This window comes from Mandrillus leucophaeus, unplaced genomic scaffold (assembly GCF_000951045.1).
Source record: "Mandrillus leucophaeus isolate KB7577 unplaced genomic scaffold, Mleu.le_1.0 Scaffold3, whole genome shotgun sequence".
NCBI classification, from domain to species: Eukaryota; Metazoa; Chordata; class Mammalia; order Primates; family Cercopithecidae; genus Mandrillus; species Mandrillus leucophaeus.
In genome coordinates this window covers 1,435,324-1,459,801 of record NW_012103142.1, presented here as the reverse complement: position 1 = coordinate 1,459,801, position 24,478 = coordinate 1,435,324, and the positions used below count along the sequence as shown (strand labels likewise).

Below are 24,478 nucleotides of genomic sequence, written 5' to 3'. Positions count from 1 at the left end.
TCTTTCAGGCACCGCCCCTGCCCCACTACATACCCAATCCAGGCCCAGGCCTCTCTTTCAGGCACCGCCCCTGGCCCACTACATACCCAATCCAGGCCCAGGCCTCTCTTTCAGGCACCGCCCCTGCCCCACCACACACCCAATCCAGGCCCAAGCCTCGCTCAGGCAATGTCCCGCCCAGCCGCCCTACCGGCCTTAAAGCTGAGCTCATCCTGCTCCTGGCCGTCATAGTCGTAGAGTGCCCGCACGCGCACTCCCTTGGAGTCGTCCTCAAAGGGGTTGGCACCCCCGTTGGCCTCACTGCCCCCAAAGGGGTTCCCACTCTCGTCGTCTGACCACTCGGTGGCGTAGGGTTGGCCTCTGTCGTAGCTGCTAACACTGAGACGCGGAGGGAGGACCCAGCTTCAATGTCTCCCCGCACCACACCCCGAGGGCTAACCACTCCTAATCAGAGCTCTGACCCTGAATTCTACCAAGTCTAGAGCAAGGATTGGCCACATAGGAGGGGTGACCCTCATGAGCTCTTTAAACAGATGTTTAAATGCAGGGCCATTTGCGTTATTATTCAGCCCAAGAGGGAGAGGGCATTTAAGGGGACCCCAGGGCAAGTCTGAGTCTTCATCCGGGAGGAGGAGTACCACCTAATCATTAAGAGCAAGGATCCTGGAGTCAGACCTCCTGGGCATCATATCTGGCTCTGAGGTTTATTAACTAGCAATGTGACCTTGGGCAAGTCACTTAACCTCTCTGGGTTTCAGTTTCTCCATCTGTAAAACGGGAATATTTACGCACTTGAACCGCGCCACACACAGCAGGTGCTCTAGAAGGATCCGCTACCACTATCTTTTAGAGAAGAGGCTTGGTTCCTATTATCTAGACCAGGGATCCCTAATCCTGGGGCTGCAGACAGTCCGTGGCCTGTTAGGAACCAGGCAGCGCAGCAGGAGGTGAGTGACAGGCAAGGGAGCATTATCGCCCGAGTTCCACCTCCTGTTAGATCAGCCGCGCCGTTAGATTCTCGTAAGAGCGCAAACCCCTATCGTGAACTGCACATTCGAGGGATCCAGGTTGCACGTTCCTTATGATAATCTAATGCCTGATGATCTGAGGTGGAACAGTTTCATCCCAAAACCACCCCGCTCCCATCGGTGGAAAAATTGTCTTCCACAAAACTGGTCCCTGGTCCCAAAAAGACTGGGGACCGCTGCTTTAGAGTGATGAACTACCACTCTCCTTTAGAGAGGGGACATAGTTGCTAGGATCTAGATCATTTATTGTCTTCTGAAGCACAACTCAGCTGCCCCAGAGTGTGGGTCCCTCTTGGCCCCAGGAAGCTCCACAGGAGGCACTCACCTGCCGCGGTCCCCAGCCTGGGATGTGGACTCTACTGCCCCAGTGGCATTGGTCAGCGCCACTCCCTCTGCCTTCTTGGACTGTTTCTCCTTCTTGGTGGTGGTGTGAGGGAGGTCCGGGTTCCACTCCTGGTGGGGCCAGTGGAGCAGTCAGGCTGGGGGACTATGCCCTGAGGCACCTTTCAGCCTCTTCAGGCTCCCCTTCCCATCCCCACATATCCTCACCTCAAACTGGGGCCAGTTCATGGGCATGCCGGGGCCACTGGTGCTGCGGAACCATCTGAGGTCTTCCTGGGCGTCAGCCCCCCGGATGGCCTGCTCCAGCTCACGGTACACATGGATGTAGCTGTGCTCAGGGAAATGGGGGAGGTGGAGGGCACAGATTCACCATGGCCCCCTTCTCATCCTTGGTGAGGGGCCGGAGTCCACTCAGGGAAGCAGGGTGCTGGGCATGCTGCCCAGCCAGGAATCATGTGGGCTTTGCAAGAAGAAGCTCCGGACATGCTCAGTGAACTCCCTTCTCCCTCCCACCTTAGCTATTCACCCATCACCCTGCATGTATTTCTAGAGTACGCAGTGTGCGTCATCTTGCACCCAACAGCCGCTGTGTTTGAAGCCTCATCCCTCTTGACCCCTGCAGCTCTGCCTCCCCTTCCCGTCACTATGATGTAGGGCTGGGATGCCCTGCATGCCAGTCACACCATCTGCTGGCTGTGCCTGTGCCCTTGGTGCTTGCCATGCCCAGGTACCTGCTGTTCTCAGCCAGGTTGAGGTGCCGTTTGATATCCAGCAGCACCTCCTTGAGGAAGACCAGCCGCTTTTCCTCGAATTGCTGGCACTGCTCAAACACCTGCTCCATGTTCTCCATGTACTGGGGTGTGGTCTTGCCCACATCTTCCAGCACTTTCTCGTACTTCTCCTGTGTCTGTGGGCACCAGAATGGAGAGAGGGTGACACCTAACCAGGCCTGCAGCTCCCAGCCACCATCCTTTGCAAGGGGACCCCCAGATCCCCTGCTGCCATCCCTGCCCGGCCAGCACCTTCTGCACATCCTGCTGCCATCCCCGCCCGCCAGCACCTTCTGCACATCCTGCTTGCACTTGTCCACTTTGTCCTGCAGCTTCTTTTGTTGCTCAGGTGTGACCGATTGCTCTGTCTTGCTGTTCATCTCCCGTGTCATGGCCAGCTTCTCCTCTTTGCAAGCCAAATGGTAGGCCTTCTTGGCTGCCTCCAGCTGTGGGGAGGGGGGAATAGGGAGTAGGGTTTTCATCTGTGACCAGCAGCAAACATGGTCATCCATCAACTCCTCCCCTGCCCACTCCCTGGGAGCTGTGAGCCCACACTCTTAAGAGCCAGAAGGGATGCAAGCCCTGGCTCCAGATGTTCAGGAGCAGCACTCCTCCATTTGTGGCTGTGTCTCTGCTTAGCACTGCCTGCTCCCCTGCAGATACCCTCCTGTCAGGCAGTGCAGTGCCCACCCCATCTGGGGAGCCAGGGGCCAATGTCCCCATCTGCGCTGCTGGTATCTTTCCTGGGGACAGTGCCCTTTTGCCCATGGGTCTCCTTACCCAGTGGGCACTGCCCACCCATCTGTGAATATTTCTTCCTGGAAGGCAGTGCTGCTCCCCTGTGGGCACAATCCCGGAGGGCAGTGCCCAGCCCACCCATCCATAGATGCCCTCCTTGGGATCAGCACCCTCTGATCAGACGGGCCCACCCCACCCCACCCGTGGCAGCACCCACTGAGCACCTCTTTCATCTTCTTGGCCCAAGGCTTCTGGGCCTTGCGGAAGCCATCTTCAGCCTCCTTTGTCTCCTTGAAGCCACCCATGATCTGCTTGTGATAGGCGTCCTTCTGCCAGTTCTTCACCTTCTCCAGGTCCTCATTCAGCAAGTTGTTCTTCACCTCCTGGTGCAGCTCGCTCACCTTGTCTGCCTCCGTCATTATGGCACCCCAGGCCCGCTCCAGGCTGCCATACTGTGGGCCTGAGGGAGTGGCAATAGGTCACAGGAACCTCACTGCCCCCTGCCCAGAGGCCCCCCTCACACCTCCCTTCTCTGAGGCTTTCCCCTTCCTGCCATAGCAACAGAAATGCCCTCCTCTGCTCTACATGGCCCCATCCTCTAGGGCCCACATCAACCACTATCTCCAGGAAGCCTTCCCTGACTGCTCTACCCAACTGCCACGGCCTGCAGCCCTTGCTGCATTCTTCTCACAGTATCTGCAGCTGTACCTCCCTCCTCTTTATCTCTCCCGTCAACGTGTGAGCCCCACAGAGTGGGGTCAGAGGGGGGCAGCCTGGACCCTGTGAGCTCTGACAAGCCCAGCACAGCGCCAAGCACACAGTAGGTGCTCTAGGAATGTTAGCTGAAGCTTGTGACAGATGCCAGGAGGCCACTGGGGACCAGTCATTCCACATTGACTTGTTGTTTGTGTACTGGCACCAGCTCTGTGCAGGGCACTGTGCTAGGTGGTGCAGGCCCAGCCCCTGCTCTCATGGGGTTTAGAGTATACTGCAAGAGAATAACATGAACAAGTATATGTAAACCGCAACTTGAAACTGTTCTAGATTAAAGGAACCTGAAGACACGATGCATAGAGGCAATGTGCGACTGCGCTAGATCCTGGACTAGCAAGCACAATTGTTATGGTAAATGTGTGTATAAGTTGTATTCATGTCCCAAATTTGGTAGTTGAACTCTGGTTACATAAGCAAATGCTCTTGTTCTTAGGAGATAATGAAGAATTTAGGGGTAAACGGATAATGGCTCCAGCTTACTCTCAAAAGGTTCGGAACATATGCATATCAATAAACAGTCGGTGAGAAAACAAACGTGCGGCCAGTGAGTCTGGGGGAAGGGTGTGTAGGAATTCTCTGTGCTACTGTTGCAGCTTTCACAAAGTTTGAATTATTTCAAGATAAAAAGTGTTTTGCTTTTTTTTTAATCCAACCTAAAGTTGTACAAAATACAGATGAACAGGTAAGCCTGGTTTGATCTAGGAGGGAACAGAGCCTGAAAAGGTCCTATGGCTGGTAGATGCAGGGCATGGTGCATGCAAGTATCCAGGGCTCCCAGGACCCAGACCGAGGGGGCGGGTGATGGCCTGCGGGCGCGCACGATGTGAGCCTGTGGGAGCACCTTTCTCGATGAGCTGGCGCCAACGCTTGGCCCAGTCCGTGAGCTGCTGCCCGTACGCCTTCTCGATCTTGGCGCGCTCCTGCACGCAGTTCATCAGGTCGTTGCATAGACGGTGGCCGTCATCGATGCGCTTCACGGTCCGCTTGTAGTTCCCCACCTGGCGGCCAAGCAGCGAGCACCACTCCCGCGGGTTCCTAGCGTCCCCTGCCCCGCCCGCCGCAACCAGCACGGCCACGCCCACTGTCTCCCGCCCCGCCGTCCCGCCCACGGCCTCCGGCCCCGCCCCCGCCCCCAGCCCCGCGGCCCAGCCGCAACGCAGCAGGGAAACTGACTTTCGGAGGCTCCAGCACCCTGCGTCAGGCCCCACCGTCTACACGCACCCTCACCCCAATTTAAACATGATTTCCTCGCTGCCACAAAATGCAGAAGGATTTTTAGAATTTGGACTTGGGCTGGAATGAATTATTCATTTTGTTTTTGCGAGTTAAATCTATTATATTTATATAGAGTCATATAAGCGTTGAGTTGAGCTGCAGCTTCTTGACATAATATTATGTTTTGTAGACATCTCATTAAACGCTTATTAATTTAGGTTTGGCAGTTTTCGTCTTGGGTTTCAGGAGCCAATAGCAATTTTTTTCCTCCAGGTCTCAAATATTTCCGAAGGCTCTGAAAATGCTGGCTTCTGGCCGCGCCTGAAGGGGCCCCGTGGGGCTCTGGGAGCTCACTCCCTCTCTCTGTGTCCAGCGCTCCACCCCTGCCCACCTCAGCATCGGGGGCGAGCGAGGGAAACAGGAACAGCTGGGAAAGGCTGTGCTGTACCTGCCTGATGGAAGTGCCTGTTCCCACATTGTGAAATGCCACAGGCTCTCTCTGGGGGCAGCTGTGGGGAGAGAGGGGCTCCTGGCTCAGTGGGCAGTGCTCTTGGGCCACTTCATGGCTACCGCTGCCTGTTGGACACCCAGGGCTTTGGAGGGGCCTGGGGGACTGGGGAGTGGGGCCTGAGGTCATGGGGTGAGTAATAGGGGAACCTGGCCTCCAAACAGCCAGGCTGTCTGGTCCCCAGAACCTGGAGATCATGAGAGCCTCACCTCCCAGAAGCTGTCGGTGGTCTCCTCTGGAGCCAGTGAGGCCTCATCGTAGGAGCCGGACATGGTGTAGCCGCAGGGGGATGGACAAGTGCGGAGCTGCGGTTAGCAGGCTCAGCTGCTCATGCACTGGGAGGGCAGGAGAGAGATCCATGGAGATGAGAGAAGGGCCTTCCACCCTTTGCCCCATTCCAGTCCTGGGTCCCCAACCCGATGGGATAGGGGCTCCATGGGAGGAGGCTTGCATTAGGATGTCAGCTTCCTGTCCAGAAACTAGCTCACCAGACCCAGGGTAACCCCAAGAGTCGCCCTGTAGCACCCTCATGCCCAACTCCCCATCCCTCCTCCTTCCCCCTCCCTCGAATCCATCCTCTAGCTCCAGTATGAGCACCGCCACTCAGAAGCCAGCCCCAGCCCCAGCCCCCAGAGCTGGTTCTGTCTCCTGAACCGTTAGAGCCCAGGCTCAGTGCCTCCTCAGTTATCTGAGCCCCGGGACCCTGTAAATGCCCTTCTGGCTGCCCTTGCTGCCAACCTCAGCAGCCCCCATTAGCTCCTTACAAATCTCCTGGGAATCCCAATGTGTGGCGTCCTGGCCCACAGGTCACACCACCGAGATCTCACAGGTCACACCACCGAGATCTATGGGAGCATCTGGGGTGGCTGTGTCTGCCCTGGATCTGTCAGCAGGCATCACGGTTATCCAATCTAGGCCGTGCGCTGCCCCAGGGCCAAGGTGGGTACTCCCCTCCTCCCCTCCCCCAGCCAGCCCTCGCTGTTACCCCAGGCAAGAATGGCTCAGTAGTCAGGAGCCAGGACTCAAGAGGGCCAGGGGCCTGGTTTTCAAAGAGGCAGCAGAGTCCAGGCTGGGCCTGGCCCAGCTGTGAGCTGCCAGCCTCTAGCTGGATCCAGGCACCAGGGGACACCTTCTTGCTTCTGCACTGCAGTCCCAGGACTATGAACCCTGATAGTGTGGATGCTCAGGGAGGGCTGGCCTCTGCAAGATTCAGCCCAACCTGGGGGTCCAGGGAACCCCCAGCCGTTACCAGCAGCTGGCTCTCAGGCTCAGGGCAGGGGCAATAACATGTAAGAATGGTTGGCTGAGGATGTCCCTTCCCCTAGGGTTCCCCATCTGTCCAGGGCCTGGGGCTCTTTCCCAGTAATAACCCCGTATTGCCTCTTGCACCCCTCATGCATCTAAACATATTTTGTTCCCTCCCTTTTAGAAGAACTACAGACAGACTTTCCCATAAACTTGCGCACAGTGGGGGTGGGTGAGAGGGAGGACGGCTGGATTTCATCAAGGGACAAAGAAATGAGTCTGAATTTTTCTTTTCTTAACTTGGCACTTTTCACTTATAAAGCAGTACTTGCTTCATAAGGAACATTTTAAATTTAGATACAGAGAAGTAAAAAGCAGGGCTGTTTAAGGAAGCATGGTCAGCCAGGTGAGCTAGGTATCCCTGGGGCCACAGTCCCTTCTAGAACCCTTAATGTCACACAGAACTCTGTCCCGACCCCTGGTAATGCATAGCTGCCAGGGGGCTGGTGGGGGGTGGGCAGGAGTTGGGTGGAGGGTACAGGCATTCCCTTGTGGGAACAAAGGTAGAACCTGAGCCATTTGTCTCTCACCCACGGTAATGGGAAAGTAACTTAATACCATACAATTGTCATTGATACAATTATGGGGTACACACCCTTCACCCAGCAACACCACTTCTAGGAATTTACTTCCAGTCAGTCAGCCAGATGATGCACAAGATTATTTACTACAGTACTGCTTGTAAACGCAAAAGGCTAGAAACAGCCCAAATACCCGTCCACAGAGGGCCGGGTCAGTAAGGTATGGTGCAGGGCTGTCTAGGAAGCTCTGTTCCTGAATGGAACCTTCCCCAGACCACATCACTAAAGCAAAAAGAGCAAGGTGTTGACCCGTGTGGCTGGGGAAAATACATAGGTAGGGAGTGTTTTGGGAGGACCACAAGAGAAATTGGTGATGGCGACCGTCTTCAGGGAATGGGGTGGCCAGGGTACGCAGGGGGAGGGAAGCTTTTCTCTGTAGGTCCTTTCGTGCCCTTTTAATTTTGCCTCATGTGCATGAATTTTTTAATGTGCCTCGTGTGTATATTTTTGAAACCCTCCGGCCTGTGTTGGGGGAGAGCTGAGGGAGCTGGGAACCAGGATGGAGGGTGCTGTCAGCATGGAGGGAAGGGACAGTGCAGCTGAGACCTGGTATGTCAGGCCAAAATGCCCGATGGCTGAGACCACTCTCCACCTCGTGCAGAACAGGCCAGGCCCAGGGCTCTTGGAACTTGCTGGGGCCCACCCTTGGTGTTGGCAGGTAATGTGTCTCTCCAGCTTCCAGCTGAGGGCGCATGCGTAGTGGAACAGCTCCAACCTCGGGGTCCCTGCTCTGCTACCAACCTGCTGTGTGGCCATGGGCAATTCGCAGGCCTTTCTGGGCCTTGCTGGGAAATGAGGTTGATATGACTGACTTAAGGATTAGATGAGGTGGTTAGTGTCCAGCCCATGGCAGACTCCAGGCCCTCCCAACTCCAGCCTCAGTTCTGACCCACACAGGGGTGGGCTCAGGAACAAAAGCCAGGAGACAGTGTGTGAACCCCCTATCATGTGGCTAGACACACGTTCCCACCCCGCCTCTGCCTCTTCCAAACTAGCCTCACACCCCCACGCTGGGGGCAGGCAGGAGGCTCAACTCGGGACAAATGCCATGTCCTTCTTGAAGGGCAGTCGGTACCTGCTGTCACTAAAAAGGCTGCATCTCTCACCATCAGAAAGGGATGTGGCTGGCACCTGGCACTCCCTGTGGGCAAACTCGACATGCTCTTAACCTTCCTCAACCTTTCAAAGGGGCACGAGGCCCATCTGCCTTCTCTCACCAGTGGCTATGAGGCTAACTCAGCCCTGAAGACCCTTTAGTGTCTCAATAAATGACAGCTGGCATTGATTGGGCACGTACCATTCACATGTCGAATCTACCCCCTGTAATCCTCACCACAATCTGACCAGGCAGATTCTGCTGTCACCCCACACTGTAGCTGAGAATCCAGGGACTCAGGGATGTAACAGGGACAGAGCTTGTCCAGGTACCAAGAGGAGAAGTGAGCCCAGGGCATCACAGCATCCATCCCTGCGTGATCTTATGATTTAAGGCTGTCACAGCAATGACAGTGGCCAGCAGGCAGTGAGGGCCGAATGTCCCACACACGGTGCACAGCACTGCGTGTGGGAGCTCAATGAATAGACAACGGCCATGTGACATGGGAACTGCTGTTACACTGAGCAGCGAGGTAACCTGCCAGAGGTTGCTAAGTGTGATGATTAATTTCAGGGGTCAGCTTGATGGGATTAGGGGATACCTGGAGAGCTGGTGAAGCATTATTTCTGGGTATGCCTGTGAGGGTGTTTCGGAAAGAGGATGGCATTGCAGTCAGTGGACTGAGGAAGGAAGATCTGCCCTCATGCAGTGTGGGCGGGCACCACCCAGTTGGCTGAGGGCCCAGAGAGAAGGAAGAGGCAGAGGAAAGGTGAGTTCTGACTCTCTTCTGGAGCTGACACGCTCCTCCTGCCCCTGGACATCAGATCTCCAGGTTCTGTGGCCTTTGGACTCAGGGATTTTGCATGAGCAGCCCCTGAGGTCCTCAGGCCTTTGGCCGCAGATTGAGAGTTACCCCACTGGCCCCCCGGTTCTCAGGCCTTTGGACTTGGAGCCATGATACTGGCTCACCTGGCTCAGCAGCTCACAGACGGCGTAACATGGGACTTCTTCACAATCATGTGAGTCAGCTCCCCTACCAAATCCCCTCTCATCCATCCTTTTCTACCTACCTATCTATCCATCTATCATCCATCCATCCATCCATCCATCCATCCATCCACCCATCCATCCAATTGGTTCTGTCTCTCTGGGGAGCCTAATACACACAGCTAGGGAAAGGTGCAACTGGGATTTGAGCCCAGCGTCCAGATCCAGAGCGCACACTCCTGACCACCATACTATCATTACATAGAGAGGTGTTGACATTAACATTGGCTATCACTAGCTAGTGTTTACCGAGTGCCTACTGTGTGCTAGGTACTGCTCTAGATGCTTTATGTGTGCCTTATTTTCATTTACAGATGGGGAAACTGAGGCACGGAGTGATTAAAATAGTGGACCCATGGCCTTTGAGACAGTAAACAGCGGAGCTGGGATTCAATCCTCGCTCCAGCCAAAGCCCCTGCTGCATGGCCCCTGCTGAGCCTCATTCCCCGGGAGCCCTGAGGGAGAGCAGAAGCAAGGCTTACTGAGCACTTCCTCAGGACAGGCCCTCGCACCAGCACCTCATTCATTCTCGCAGCAGTCCTCACAGGGAGGGGCTTCCTCTTTTTCTTCTTGCGGAGACCAACACTCAGAGGTAAACCAAGATCACACGGCTACAGGGTGGCAGAGTGAGGACTGACCCTGGGGCCTGTGCAGCACAAAATAGGATTACAACCCAGACTCTGGAGCCAAATAACCTGGATTCGAACCCTGGCTGTCTCATGTATGGGCTGTGAGACTGTGCGTGGATCTCTTCCTCTTCCCAGGCCCCGGCGCCCTCATTGGTAAAATGGGCTGTTGCAAGGATTAAACAGAGCACTAGACCTTGGGCCACCGGACCGCGCCTGACACACGGTGAGCTTTCCACAAGTGTCGGCGCTCACTATCCATCCACCACTGCCGTTGCCTGTAGGCAACAGCTCCATCTCAGGGGTAGCCCTCTCTTTCTGTGGAGCCAGGATGGATCTTGCCTTTCTTGTCCATGAGGATGATGCAGCCTGTGAAGTGCAGAATGGGGGGGTGCAGGGCTCTGGAGCCAGCAACCCCAACTACTACCAGTGAGATGTGGGCCAAGTCTGTAATGGAGGCCTCAGTGACAAAGGAGCCCCAGGGTGAAAAGCGTCTCTCCTCAGGCCCAGGCATCTCCTGACAGCTGCCTCTAGGAGAACCTGGAAGGCAGGGCCCTCAGCTGTGTTCCACCTACTCCTGGCTTGAGGAAGGGAGAGAGGAATTAAGAGCATGAGCCTGGAGAGGCCAGGCCTGGTGTGGACCAAGGCGCTGTGTGGATTCCTACCTCAGTGGTCACCAACCACAGGCCTGGGAGTCACCCAGCTGCTCCCAGACACCGGCAGGTCCTGAGCCTCCACCTCCTCCCTGTCCTTGCTATATTATTCTCCACAGCCTTCGTCACCACCAGACACGCCATCCACAGCACGGCATTCATCACGTTGTGTGTCCTCCTTCCTACAGGAATGTCACTCAGTCTGGTCAGCGGTGTTTATCTGTCTGGTTCTCTGCCGTATTCCCAGCATCCAGTGCAGTGCTGGTCACAGAGTACGTGCGCAGTGCACTTTTGTTGAATGAATGAATGAATAAATGTCAAGGACCTTCTGAACATTGACTTAATAAACCGCAGAAATGATGAATTTTCTATCCCAGAGCCAGACACAGCTACCTGCACACGGTGGGCACCCAGCCAATGTTGACAATGATGATGATGACCAGAGCCAGGAGCCAGGAGGAGGAGGTCCTGAGTCCCACCCACCCTCTGTCTCCAGGCCGGGCTTATCCTGGAGATCCCTTCCCTCCTCTTGGCCAGCCCTCAGGGTCCGGTTCCAGGGTCTCCTCTTCCCTGTGGTCCCAGGACCATCCTGCCCTCAGCATGGCGCCCTCCGTCCTCAGGGGTGCTGCAGCATGCAGGCAGCATCAATGACACAGCAATTTTGAGTGCCTACTGTGTGCCATTGTGAGCACCTCCTCACACGCTTTATCTCCAAACCTCACAGCCCACTGAGATGGCTGTTGCCTTCCCTAGTCTACAGACGAGTACCTGAGTCTCAGAGAAGTTAGATAACTTGTCCAAGGTCACACAGCAGGGAGGAGGCAGAGCCAGACTCAGACCCAGGGGTGGTCCTTCCCCTGCCCCTGCTCCCAGCTCTCTGTGGGTGTCACTCCAGCCCTCCTGGCCTAAGGCCTTCTCCCCTGCCCGGAACAGGCTCAGCTCAGGGACAGGGCCATGGAGAAACCAGAGCTGTCTGCCTCTCCCCCAGGGTCGCAGGTCCCACAGACATTCCCAGCAGCGCCCCCCCAACCCACCCCTCACCTCACCCAGAGATAGACCGACAGGCTCACAGCGCCTGGCCTGGGCCACACAGCGCCTCTGAACCATCTCTGGGAGCTGGGGCTCCGAATGCAGCGGGGAGGATTCAAGTCAGCTGAGATGCACCGCGTCCACTAGAGCCTCTGCCCCTTTCTCATGTCTCCCCATAACCCAGCCTAGGGCATATGCCATCCTCCCTCCTGTCACTCACCCCTCCCCCAGAAAAAGCCTGCTTCCCTTCAAGGGTCAGCTCAGTCCCTGTCCCTCCAAGAAGCCTTCCCCAAATACCCCAGCCCTCGCCTACCCCTCCCCTCATCTGACACCAACTGTGTGGTGCCATTCTTAGGCATGTTCTGCCCTAAACAGTCTTGCTGGTTCAGGAGTGGCAACCTGCTGTCCCAAAAAGTCGATTAGCACAATAGCTAACAGCACCAAGGGGCCAGACAGAATGTCTGGAGATGAGGTTCAAATCCCGGCTCTGCCACTGACCTTGGCAAGTTAGTTAAACTCTCTGTGCCTCAGTTTCCTCATCTGCAAAATGGAGGTGATGCTAGCACCTACCCCATGGGATCGGTGTAGGAGGAAATGAGTGCACATAAGGTCCAGAGTTCACCTGCAGTATTTTGGGTATTAACAGGTACAGAGTCTTCATGACAGGAGCCTCATCTCTCTGGATCACCTGGCTCCCCTTCTCCCCTCCTCAGCTAACACCCCCAGAGTCCTTCCAGGACTGTTGGGCCTCAACTGGGACCTTCAGATCTCCAGGTCCCCCATGAAAGGAAGATCTCAGGCCTGGCTTCCTCTTGCTTTCTCTTTGGGTCTGAAAACCAGTCCCCTGGACTTCCATCCCTTCTAACCTGGGGTGTTCCAGGCAGTCCCCAAGGAGCCTGCTCATTAGAAATGATGATCTCAAGGTGAGGAGGAAGGAGGAGGATGGAAACACAAATAGAGAGACTCAGGGAGGCAGAGCTCAAACCTTACTCAAGGTTGGAGGGCTCCAGAGAGGCCCAAGGCAGAGGGGACCAGGTGGGCTCATCCCAGCTAGGAAGGGACCCAAGGCATCCCTTGGTGGTCCACCTGTGAGAACAGGCAAGCCTCAGACACAGCCTCAGGCACCCCAGCCTCTGTGGCTGGCCCTTCCTCCTCCCTAGCCCACTCCTGGTCTGACCTTTCACCCTTCACCATCCCTGTGCTCTCTTCCTCTGGCCACCCTCTTAAGAGCCCAGACCTTCTCTCTCTCCTCCCGAAAATCACCCCAAAAAGCCCACATCCCTCCCCTGCTTTCAAGTCAAGTAGACAAGAGACGATTTTGCACAGCCCACATCTTTAGAGGGCCTCTAAGCCTGTTTCAGGTGGGGCAGGTTCATCAGGGAATAAGACCAGCCCTTCCCTCATGGAGCTTACACTCCAGCACAGGCAAAAAGCCAAGAAGCAAATATAATAAATATCACCACATTAGGTGGTGACAACAGTTCAGAGAAAACTCAGCCAGCGTGAGGGACAGGGCAAAGGGTAGTGGAGAGCCGCTGAAAGGTGGTGTATACATACCCCAGCTCCCCTGCCCTCCTGGACTGAGTCAAAGGTGTGTTCAAAATCTCTCCCAGAGCTCCCCAACTGGAGTGAGCTGAATTACCTGCAGTGGTAACTTGCTTGGTAAAGCACCCTGTTTTGGCCGCCTATTTCCCTGTCTCATTTCCCCACCCTCAGTGTTTCTGTGGGCCACCTCCTAAATGAATCATATCCTTGTCTTGGGGTTGGCTTCTGGGGGAACCCAAAGTGAGATGCCCACAGATAGGGAGGCAGGGGCAGGAGCTTGTTGGGAAGGCAGGGCCCCCTCCTGTCTGCTCTGGGGCATCTCTTTTCTCGAGACCAGTCAGCACACACTTGGCCGCTCTGCACAGGTGTGTCTGTCTGTCCTGAGCCCACTGCCTCTGTGGCTGCCTAGAGAGCAGGGGCCACGCCGCCCCCTCTGTGGGCAGCACTCCTGGTGGGAGCGCAGCACGTTTTTGCAACACAGGGAACACAGGGATGAGTTCCGACCAGGAAGAAGGGGCCGTGGCCCTCCCGCTTCAGTGGCTTGCGTTGGGATGCTTGCGGCTCGCTCTCTTCCCGGGCCTGGCCTGGCACAGCTGCTGTGGCCACAGCTGGAGTAGAGAAAAGGAAGACGTGCGGACCCAGGGCAGGCCCAGCGTCCTGGCTGACCCAATGTCCCTGAGGCAATGGCCCAGGTAGGCGGGCATCATCTTCCCCTGTGAGGACGGAATCATAGGCCCCCACGACAGCACAGACACTGAGCCAGCCCCCAAGGGAGACACTCCTGGCTTTACACTGCAGCCCTGATTCTCAGAGTGCGGAGCTGGGCTATAGCAGTGAATAAGACAGAAAACCCCCTTCCTTGTGGGGCTGACATTATAGAGGGGCTGAGCAGGCAAGAAACGAGATAAATAAGTGGTAATCAAGGATGTTAGAAGGTGACAGGCTGTGAAGGAAAGCAAGGCAGGGGAGGGGACAGGGAGGGAAGATGGGGGAGAGGAGTGGTGCTTTTGTTTGCAGGATGGTCACAGAAGGTCATTCTGAGCAGGTGGCCTTGGAGCAAAGGCCTGAGGGAGGTGGGGAGAGAGCCAGGCAGAGCACTCAGGCAGCCTGAACAGCCCGTGCAAAGGCCCTGGGGCAGAAGCCGGCTGCCAGGGTTGAGGAGCAAGGGGGTCATGTGGCCTGCGCAGATGAGGGAAGGGGAGGGGTGAGGCTGAAGAGGTTGAGGGAGGGGACTGGGGAGGGCCTTGTAGGTCAGAAGGAGGCCTTTAGCAGAGTGAGATGGGAGCCACTGCAGGGTTTGGGAAGAGGTAGGATGTGATCTGGCTTCTGTTTTAAAGGATCTATGGCTGCTGGGGGAAAAGCAAACCACGGTGGGGCAGAGTGGGCAGGGAAGCTCTAGGAGGTGGCTGCCGTCCCCCAGGTGAGGGAAGATGGGGGCTCAGAATAAGGAGGTAATGTTAGAAGGAGTGGGAAGAGGCTGGAGTCTGGAAGTGCTGTGGCATTCCAGCCAACAGGATCTGCCGATGGTTTTGGATGTGACGGTGAGATGAGAAGTCAAGGATGGCTCCTGCCGGACCAGCTGGCAGATAGAGCTGCTGTTTACTGAGCTGGGGATACTGAGGGAGGAACGGTGTTGGAGGGGATGGGAGCTCAGTTCTGGAGCCCTGAGATGCCCATGGACAGCCAGCTGGAGATACCTCCTCACCCTTGCCAGCTCCTGCACGGGGGTCAAGGGCAGTGAGGAGGGACCAGCCAGGAGCCAGATTGTTCCTGTGTCTCAGGCCCCAGCCCCTGCTGAGCTCTAGGCCTCTCAGTGCTCCTGGGGCCTCCCTCAAGCTCCCTTTCACATGAGAAGGCCTGCCAGGGGAGGTCAAGTCTCAATCCGGCTTCCAGGTGGGTGCCCTGGGCTGTGGGTGCGTTGTGTGCAATGAAGTGGGTCAGGGAAATGTGTCCCAGAAGCCCATCCTGGTGGACTCACTGCCCCAGAATCTGGTGGCAAGAATGTGGGAGAAAGACAGAGCAAGCACAGGCAGCCCCAAGCCGACCTGTGAAGCAGCAACCTGACAGGGAGGGGCCTGGGCCCAGAGGAGGCAGGCCAGGGGCGGGAGGTCGGGGCCAGGCCTGGAGGGCCTGCTGAGTGGACAGACACTCCTTCAGCTCTCACCCGAAGAACCTGCCCTCCAGGCCTCACCAGCCCCTGCTCCATGGAGGTGGGGGCGGCTGCTGACAGGCGACTGAAGCCAGCAGGCCCTGCTGCAGGAGGTGAGGCAGGGCAGATACCAGCTCCCACCCTGGTCGGGGAGGAGGAGAGTGCAGGGTTCGGAAGAGCAGGGGCAGGCAGTGTCAGTGCGCACAGGCGAATCTGCATCCCATTTCTGCCAACCCAAGACCTGCCCTTCTCCCTCCTAGGCCCTTGATCGCAAAGTGGGAGCCCCCAAGTCCAGCACTCTGTGGATGTGCATCTAACCTTTGCAGAAGTGAGCAGAGCCACACCTGCTTCTCAGTGTGTATTCCCTTCCCCATCATGCGACCCCCTCCTCAGCCCCTGCACCAGGCCCTCTGACCCGAGTGCCAGGGGAAGGGGTCACCCCACACTGTGGTCCAGCAAAAGACCCAGCTGGGCTCTCAGGGGGTGCGGCAGAGAAAGCAGGTGGAGAAGGGCAGGACCTTAAGCACGCCCATGGTTGCACACATCAACCTTCTGCCCCCACTCAGGCTAGCATCTCCTCCCTATGCCACCCAAGGAGGCTCAGCTCCAACCAGGGCAAACCTGGACCAGGTGTGCCCCACCCATGCACTCCTGTGGGCCCCCTCCTGTCCCCTCCCTGCCCAGAGTTGGGACAGAGGGCCCAGCTCCTCCCCTGCACCCCACCCCGCCCCCTCCTGAGCAGCTGGCAGAGGCTCCTCCGCAGTGGCAGTGCCGGAGAGCTCCCCCAGCAGCAGGAGTCTGTCCCCAGGATCACTGCAGCAGAGGCACGGAGAGCGCAGGAGGGAGGGCCACAGGCACTCTCACCCCATCAGAGGCCTGCTCCCTGGTGCCCCAACTTGGAGGCCCTGGGTTTGCTGGGGATGGGCACGGGGGTTCTTTGGGAGATCCAGGGTTGGGGAGAGTTCACTAAGTCTCCAGGGAGAATGAGGAAGGGCAAGGGCCTGAGGATGGGGCAGGAGGTAGATGCCTCTGACCTGCCCAGGGGGCTCTAAGCCCAGTGCCTGAGACCATCCAGGGCCAGCAGGGAGGCTCTGGCGTCATCGGGAGATGGTGGGAGGTGAGTCTGCTTATCCCAAACAGCCAGAGCCTAGCAGTGCCTTGAGTGGGACTGGGGCATCCTTACTCCTCCCTGCCCTCTGCCGCCTACCCTGTCTAGCTTCAGACTGTGGGTCCCTGGAGGCTCCAGCCTCCGTCGGCCTGCTGCCCCAAGGAGGGGGCATGGCTGCAAAGTCAGGACCTGTGGCGGTGGTGGAGACAAGAGGTACAGAGGAGGAAAGGCAACAGGGACAGTCCCCCGATGAGGAGGATCAAGGTTCTGACAAGACCTCTCAGGATGCTGGCTGCACCCCACAGCCCACTCCCCAGCAGGTCCCTGGCCCAGCCCCTCCGGATGGCCTGTTTGGCTCCTACCAGGTGCCGCCGGTAGGAAGGCAGGGCAGTCCCGTTCCCCACTCTCCACACAGCCTCTTCCAGCCATCGAAATGCCTACCTGGGCCCGTGTGGGCACCAAGCTGCGGGCAGGTAGGAGTTTACTGCCCCCGCTGGGCCAGGCCAGGGCTGGAGGGGCTGGCTGTCCTCCTTCTCCTCCGTGGTGGCGGGCGGAGAGGGGGCCTGGCGCCGGGCTGGGGGCTCTGTCCTCTAGGGTTCCCTCCACTGCTCACTCAGGAAGGCAGCAGCGCCAGAACTGCAGGAGCCAGCTCCCTCCACTGCTGCCTCCTCCCCACTCCCCCCTCCCGACCCGCCTCCTTCTCCAGCCACCCACCTCCTTCTGCTCGTTTCTATGGCAACTGGGCAATGCTCTGCACAGACAGCCTCCCTCCCATGTACAGCAGGGGACGCCCGCCTCCCGCACGGCGCCGCATCAACATGGGCACACACGCACACACCTCACGGCCACAGACAGGCTGGTGGGTACACAGGCTCAGCCGCCGCCCTGGCCTGGGGAGCCCTGCTCCATCCCCTTTCTCCCCTTTCTCCCCAAGATCCCACCTCCCAACCGTCCTTCCAGACAGCTGCACATTTCCACGCACTTCGCTTGGGTCCTTAAAATCTCAGCGCATGCTGCTCTGTGAGGCATTTCTATTTGTTTAATCATTTATTCTCTCATTTGATGAAAACTCAAAATTTTGAGTTTTTTCTAGGCCAGGCTGAGTGTGAGAGACGCTCATGCACAACTTCGTGCCATGAGACTTCATACCCATTTTACAGATTGGAAGCTGAGGGCCACAGCAGTAAAAGAATTTGAGTGTCCAAGGTTCCTGGGCTAGCTGTCGGCACTGAGACCTTGTGATGCCAGTTCCGATGCTTCTCCCACAGGCCATGGCTGCCACACACCAGTCAAGCGCACACAGGGGTGGCCCATACACACTTATGTGTGTCCAGGACATGTGCACCCCAATGACACACTTACAGATACAAACACCCATTACATATATTTGCACACATGCATTTTCACAAGTCTGTGTATCTTCCTACACACGCACCTATAACACACACACGTAACTGTGACACTAATATCAGCATATGCACATCTTGAAGACACGTGCACACACATCTACATGGATTCAGAACCTGTAACACACAAACCCTTCCTACACAAACTCACCGTGGCAGGCCGGGCGCAGTGGCTCAAGCCTGTAATCCCAGCACTTTGGGAGGCCGAGACGGGCGGATCACGAGGTTAGGAGATCGAGACCATCCTGGCTAACCCGGTGAAACCTCGTCTCTACTAAAAAAATACAAAAAACTAGCCGGGCGAGATGGCGGGCGCCTGTAGTCCCAGCTACTCGGGAGGCTGAGGCAGGAGAATGGCGTGAACCTGGGAGGCGGAGCTTGCAGGGCCTGTCATTGTTGACTTTTCTTCCCCCTGAAAAAAAAAAAAAAAAAAAAAAAAAAAAAAAAAAAAAAAAAAAAAACCTCACCGTGGCACACACAAGCCCTGATGCTAGCCTCATGGGCGGGGTTCAGTGATGGGAGTAGAAGTGTCAGGATCAAGGGGCTGAATAATGAGTGGCCTTCCGGGGAGGATTTGCCTGTCTGCTCCGCCCCACCTGGGGCTCAGGCACTAATCTGATCTCAGCAGTGTCTCAGCTCTGCTGCTGAAGGGGAATGCAGTGGGGGTGGAGACCGGGCCCACCCTCCCTCACTCTCATTCTGAAAATCCACTCTAGATCCCCCCTAGAGCCCCCTCAGCCTAGGGGGCTCACACATATCCCTACTCACCCCTCTAGCATCGGTACTTGGAGTTATGACAGGGCACAGTAAAATGACTCTCCCCAAGAAGAGAATTCCAGGCTTCACACAGGCTTCTAGACTTCTGCCACCCCCCAGGAGGGACAGTGTGGGTGGTGGGTGGCAGGAGACCAGAGTGGGGACTGGGGCCCCGGACACACAGCATGCCCCACAGGACGTGCTGTCCCCAGCCCAGCACCACCGCAGGGCCTCAGGCAACGGTCACTGCAGCCCCTGTGCCCCAGGGTAATTTTCAGGGACCCCACGCTCCCCAGAGAGGGCAGATACAACAGAAAGGAACCAGAAGCCACCACAAATTAAGAGAAAGGTCCTCTTTTAATAATAATGATAGCTCCTCCGTATTCATCACTTCCAAGACCCCTCTCAGTCACAAGGCTGCTGCTGGTGAAACTCAGACATAATTGCATGACGCATCCCAGTATTAGAGATGTCAAGAGATAAGAGAAAAATCATCTCTGGATAGAGAAATGGGGCATTTCATCCATCCAACAGACACTGACTAGGCATCTACCATGTGTCAGAGATGGTTCTAGACACTGAGATACAGCTGTGAGCAAAACAGAGTCCCTGCCCTTGAGGAGATGACGAGCTAGTGGGTTCCCGGAAAGCCTGGGCCTGTCTCAGGGGCTCTCCCACAGTCTTTGGCTGTCACAGGGCCTTGCATGGTGAGGCTACTGGACTGATTAGGAAATAGGCTCTGAGAGATTGAACAGTTTGTCCACAGTGACAAAGGCAGCCAGTGGCTAGGCTGGGATTCGAGCCCTCGGCCTGCCAAGCCTTTTCCAGTGCCTCACGTTGATTCCATTAAGAAAGATCTGATTGGGAAACACGGCACCAGCCACTCAGTTTCTAAAAGTTTCATAGCCAAGTTCGCTTCTATCCTTAGATCAAAGGTAGGATGAGATCGTAAGTACTTGAAGTCCCAATCAAGTGGTGGGCACAAGGACCCCACAATCAACCTCAGAAGTGACTTCCATCCTTGCCTTCCTTGGGCCAGAAGTCTGATGTCAGCCATCCCCAGGCCTGGAGGTCCTTGGCAGGGAGTTCAGGTCAACGCCTAGGCAAGGAGGGTGGGGACTCCCAGTGCCCAAGAGCAGAGGCTTCCTAGAGAGTGAGGAGGCCTCAGCTGGGGGACAGGGAGGGATTGAGTTCCCAGGTGCTGTAAGCAGAGCCCCCTGCCCACCTGCCGGCCCCCAGCCCTGGATCATCTTTCTCCTAAAGAGCCGGACTCCATCCAAGGATACCAAAGACAGCTGCCCTCCCACCCACCCCTCCGTCAGCCTGATCCGGCCCCATCTGCTGCCTAGCAGACCCCACGTCCTGTCCTCCCACACTCACGGATTCCAGACAGGCCCTGTGGAAGAAGCTGACCCCTTCTGTCTCCCCCTCCTTCCCCAGCCCAGAGAGGATCCACCCCCACCCCACCCCCACTGGCAGCCTAATCTGGCCCCATCTGCTGCTGGGAATGAAGGCCCTCTACTCTCCCACTTGCAGGTCCCACACTGGCCCAGGGACACCCCCTACATTATGTATACACACACACACATATGCATACACACACACGTACACGCACACACACACTCCATGCCCAACCTCAGCTCCTGTTCCTGAACCTTAGCCATGCTCCTGTCCCATAGGCGAGATCAGAGGAGGGTGTCTGGCCCACACCACAAGGCAGCAGCCCTCATGCCCATGGGAGATGCCTACTCCTTCTGTCAACCCCCTCCTTGCCTCCTTATCCAGCTCCCCAAAAGCATTCATTGCCCCCTCTCCCCAGCTCGGCACAGTTATCCCACGTGTTCCCCAGAGCCAGGGAAAATGCAATCAGTGCTCATTAGCTGCTGCTTTGCATCTCATCTGCATAATATTCCCATGACTGTCAAAACGCCAGAATCCTCCCCAACCCCAGCCCACAATAGGCAGGGCTGGCCAGCTCTAGAGAAGGAAAATGGAAAGGCTTTAGTGGGATTCTGTGTGGGCGGCTGAGCACGTGGAGTGGGTACTTGGGAGGGGGAAGATCAGGGGAGAAAATGTCCAGTGGCCCTGGCAGGCACCCGGAGGAGGAGCAACAAATATTACAATCACTGAGTCCCTGCTACATCTAGGCACTGTGCATGGTGCTTTATACCGTATCCACTGTTTTTTCACAATGAGCCATTTTACAGGTGTGGAAACTGAGGCTCCGGGCAGTTAAGGCCTGGCTATCCAAGGCCCAGCGGCCTGTGCACCACCTGGAAGCTGGTCAGAAATGCGGCATTTCAGGTCCCACCCCAGACTTCCTGCATCAGAATCTGCATTTTCACAAGATCCCAGGTGATTAGAGTGTGAGAATCCTAGGTTAAGGGGCTGGCCCCATACTGTAATACACAGCTGCAAGATGAAGCTGGTGTCAATACTGAGGTGTCTGACTAAATCCCATGCTAGTTTCTTCGTGCATTTAACAAGCATTTCCTGACTGCAGCTATGTGCAACACTGCTCTAGGGTGGAGCACGGTAGATAAACAGACGACGTCCATGACCTCAGGGAGATTTCATGCCAAAGGGAGACACATCATAAATAAATATGTTCAAATGGTGAGCAGTGCTACCAAGAAAAATAATGTGGGCTGTGTGCAATGGCTCATGCCAGTAATCCCAACATTTTGGGAGGCCGAGGCGGGCAGATTGCCTGAGTTCAGGAGTTCTCGACCAGCCTGGGCAACACGGAGAAACCATGTCTCTACTAAAATACAAAAAATTAGCCAGGCGTGGCGGCATGCACCTGTAGTCCTAGCTACTCGGGAGACTGAGGCAGGAGAATTGCCCGAACCCGGGAGGCAGAGGTTGCAGTGAGCCGAGATCGCACCACTGCACTCCAACTCGGGTGAGAGCGAGACTCTGTCTCAAAATAATAATAACAATAATAATAATATTAATAATGTGGGTTAAAGAGACAGAGAGTATGAGGCAGGAACATTTTAGAATCCCCCTTTGAAGAGATGACATTTGAACAGAGATCTAAATAAAGGGAGAAAGGGGGATATGTGATGATTTGAAGGAAGAGTATTTCTGGCAGAGGGAACAGCAAGGGCAAATGTCCTAGAGGTGGGAGTAAGCTGAGCACAATGAAAGCAGCCCACAGCTGAATGGTTGGATGGGTGGATGGGAGGATGGATGAATGGATGGTAGGTAGAGCAAACCAGACAGAGAGAGGTGGCAAACGAGGTAGTGATAAAGAAGAGGCAGGCAGAGGCTGGCTCCCAGAGGGCCTTGTAGGCCATGATGAGGACTCTGAATTTTATTCTAAGTATGAAGGGAAGCCACTGGTACTTTTGAGCAAGAGTAGAAAGGGATCTAAATTATGTTTTCAGAAGATCACAGTGGTTTTTACATGGAGAAGTGATTAGAAGAGACCAGAGCGGAGGCAAGGAGATCAGTTAAGAAGCTTTTGCAATATTTAGTGCTAATAGCCATAAAAACGCATGTCCAAGAATGTTCATAGAAGCTCCATTCTTAGTATCTCCAAATTGGAAGCAACCCAAATGCCCACCCACAGAGGGGTTGACAAACAAATTGTGCAGTTTACTGCATGTAGTTGAGGTAGTTTGCTGTGTGGGATTTCACTGTATAAATTCTACTGTGTGGTTTGTTCACATAGTGAAATACTACACAGCAATGAAAAAAATCCCACTACACATAATCACATGGATAAATCTCAAGACATCATGCTGATTCTGTACACTAATAACAAAGAATTTCTGACAAATTCTGAAAGTTTTCTAAAATTTCTGAATTTCTGAAAAAAATTTAAGAAACCAATTCTATTTATAATAACATCAAAAAGAATCAAATACTTAGGAATAAAGTTAACCTAGGAGATGAAATACTTGTAAACTGAAAACTATAAAATATTGATGAAAGAAATTAAAGAAGACACAAATAAACAAAAACATCTCATGTTCATGGATTGGAAGACTTAATATTCTTTACTTATTTTTTTTTTTTTTTAGAGACGGAGTCTTGCTCTGTCACCCCAGTTGGAGTGCAGTGGCACAATCTCGGCTCATTGCAAGCTCTGCCTCCTGGGTTCCCGCCATTCTCCTGCCTCAGCCTCCTGAATAGCTGGGACTACAGGCACCCACCACTGGTTTCACCATGTTAGCCAGGATGGTCTCAATCTCCTGACCCCGTGATCCACCTGCCTCAGCCTCCCAAAGTGCTGGGATTACAGGTGTGAGCCACCACGCCCGGCCCTTAATATTCTTAAAATATCCATACTACCCCAAGCAATCTACAGATTCAATGTAATCCCTCTTAAAATCTTAATGGCATTTGTATAGCAATAGAAAAAAAAAATCCTAAAATCATAGGAACCACAAAGACCCCCAAAATAGCCAAAAAAAAATTGAGAAGAACAAAACTGGAGGCCCCATACTTCCTGATTTCAACACATATTACTAAGCTATAGTAATTAAAACAGTATGGTACTGTCATAAAGACAGCCATATATGCATATTATGGTCACCAGCAATAAATAAATAAATAAATAAATAAATAAATACATACATACATACATACATACATACATACATACAGACCAATGGAACAGAATGAAGAGCCCAGAAATAAACCCACACATATATGGTCAACAGATCTTCAGTGAGGGTGCCAAGCATACATAGTGGGGAAATGATAGGAAGGATAGTTCTTCTTCAACAAATGGTGATGGGAAAACTGCTTTCTACATGCAAAAGGATGAAACTGAATCATTATCTTACACCATAGACAAAAATCAGCTCGAAGTAGATTAAAAACTTAAACATAAAACCAGAAACCATAAAATTCCTAGAAGAAAACATAGGAAAAAATTTCAGGACATTGACCTTGGCAATGATTTCTTAGATCTGACACCAAAAGCACAGGCAACAAAAACAAAAATAGACAAATAGGACTACCTATCAAACTAAAAAGCCTAAGCACTGCAAAGGAAAAAGCAGAGTGAAAATGTAACCTGCTGAATGGGAAAAAAAAATTGCAAACCACATATTTAACAAGGGACTAGGATCCAAAATATATAAGAAACTCCTATAACTGGATAGCTTTAAAAAGTTTAAAAATGAGCAAAGAGCTTGAACACACATTTCTCCAAAGAAGGCAGACAAATGACCAACTGGTATATTTAAAAATGCTCAGCTGGGGCTGGGCGCAGTGGTTCACGCCTGTAATCCCAGCACTTTGGGAGGCCGAGGCAGGCGGATCATGAGGTCAGGAGATCCAGACCATCCTGGCTAACATGGTGAAACCCCGTCTGTACTAAAAATACAAAAAATTAGCCGGGCGTGGTGGCGGACGCCTGTAGTCCCAGCTACTCGGAGGCTGAGGTAGGAGAATGGCGTGAAGCCGGGAGGCAGAGCTTGCAGTGAGCCGAGATCGTGCCACTGCACTCCAGCCTGGGCGACAGAGCGAGACTCCGTCTCAAAAAAAATAAACAAATAAAAATTAAAAAAGCTCAGCCGGGCGTGGTAGCTCACGCTTGTAATCCCAGCACTTTGGGAGGCCGAGGCATGGCAGATCACGAGGTCAAGAGATGGAGAACATCCGGCTAACACGGTGAAACCCCGTCTCTACCAAAATACAAAAAATTAGCCGGGCGTGGTGGCGGGTCCCAGCTACTCGGGAGGCTGAGGAAAGAGAATGGGAGGCTGAGGCAAGAGAATGGCGTGAACCCGGAAGGCGGAGCTTGCAGTGAGCTGAGATCGCGCCACTGCACTCCAGCCTGGG

At 54.7% G+C, this 24,478-nt stretch overlaps 1 protein-coding gene across 2 annotated transcripts in view; it reads right to left on the bottom strand.

Moving 5' to 3' along the window:
- The window catches only part of PACSIN1 (protein kinase C and casein kinase substrate in neurons 1), a 71,713-nt gene that overhangs the window by 1,589 nt on the left and 45,646 nt on the right, over nt 1-24,478 (bottom strand). Inside the window, exons 1-9 of one of the 2 annotated variants that reach the window (XM_011986532.1) lie at nt 16,956-17,152; nt 5,585-5,710; nt 4,494-4,650; nt 3,103-3,338; nt 2,431-2,586; nt 2,102-2,277; nt 1,578-1,698; nt 1,354-1,481; nt 191-378 (exon numbers count right to left, since the gene is read on the bottom strand). In XM_011986532.1, coding sequence (XP_011841922.1) covers nt 191-378; nt 1,354-1,481; nt 1,578-1,698; nt 2,102-2,277; nt 2,431-2,586; nt 3,103-3,338; nt 4,494-4,650; nt 5,585-5,647 — 1,225 coding nt within the window. In that variant the 5' untranslated portion in view covers nt 5,648-5,710; nt 16,956-17,152. Of the gene's footprint in view, nt 1-190; nt 379-1,353; nt 1,482-1,577; nt 1,699-2,101; nt 2,278-2,430; nt 2,587-3,102; nt 3,339-4,493; nt 4,651-5,584; nt 5,711-16,955; nt 17,153-24,478 lie in introns of those variants that run through there. The other variant, XM_011986531.1, reaches the window with a different exon arrangement.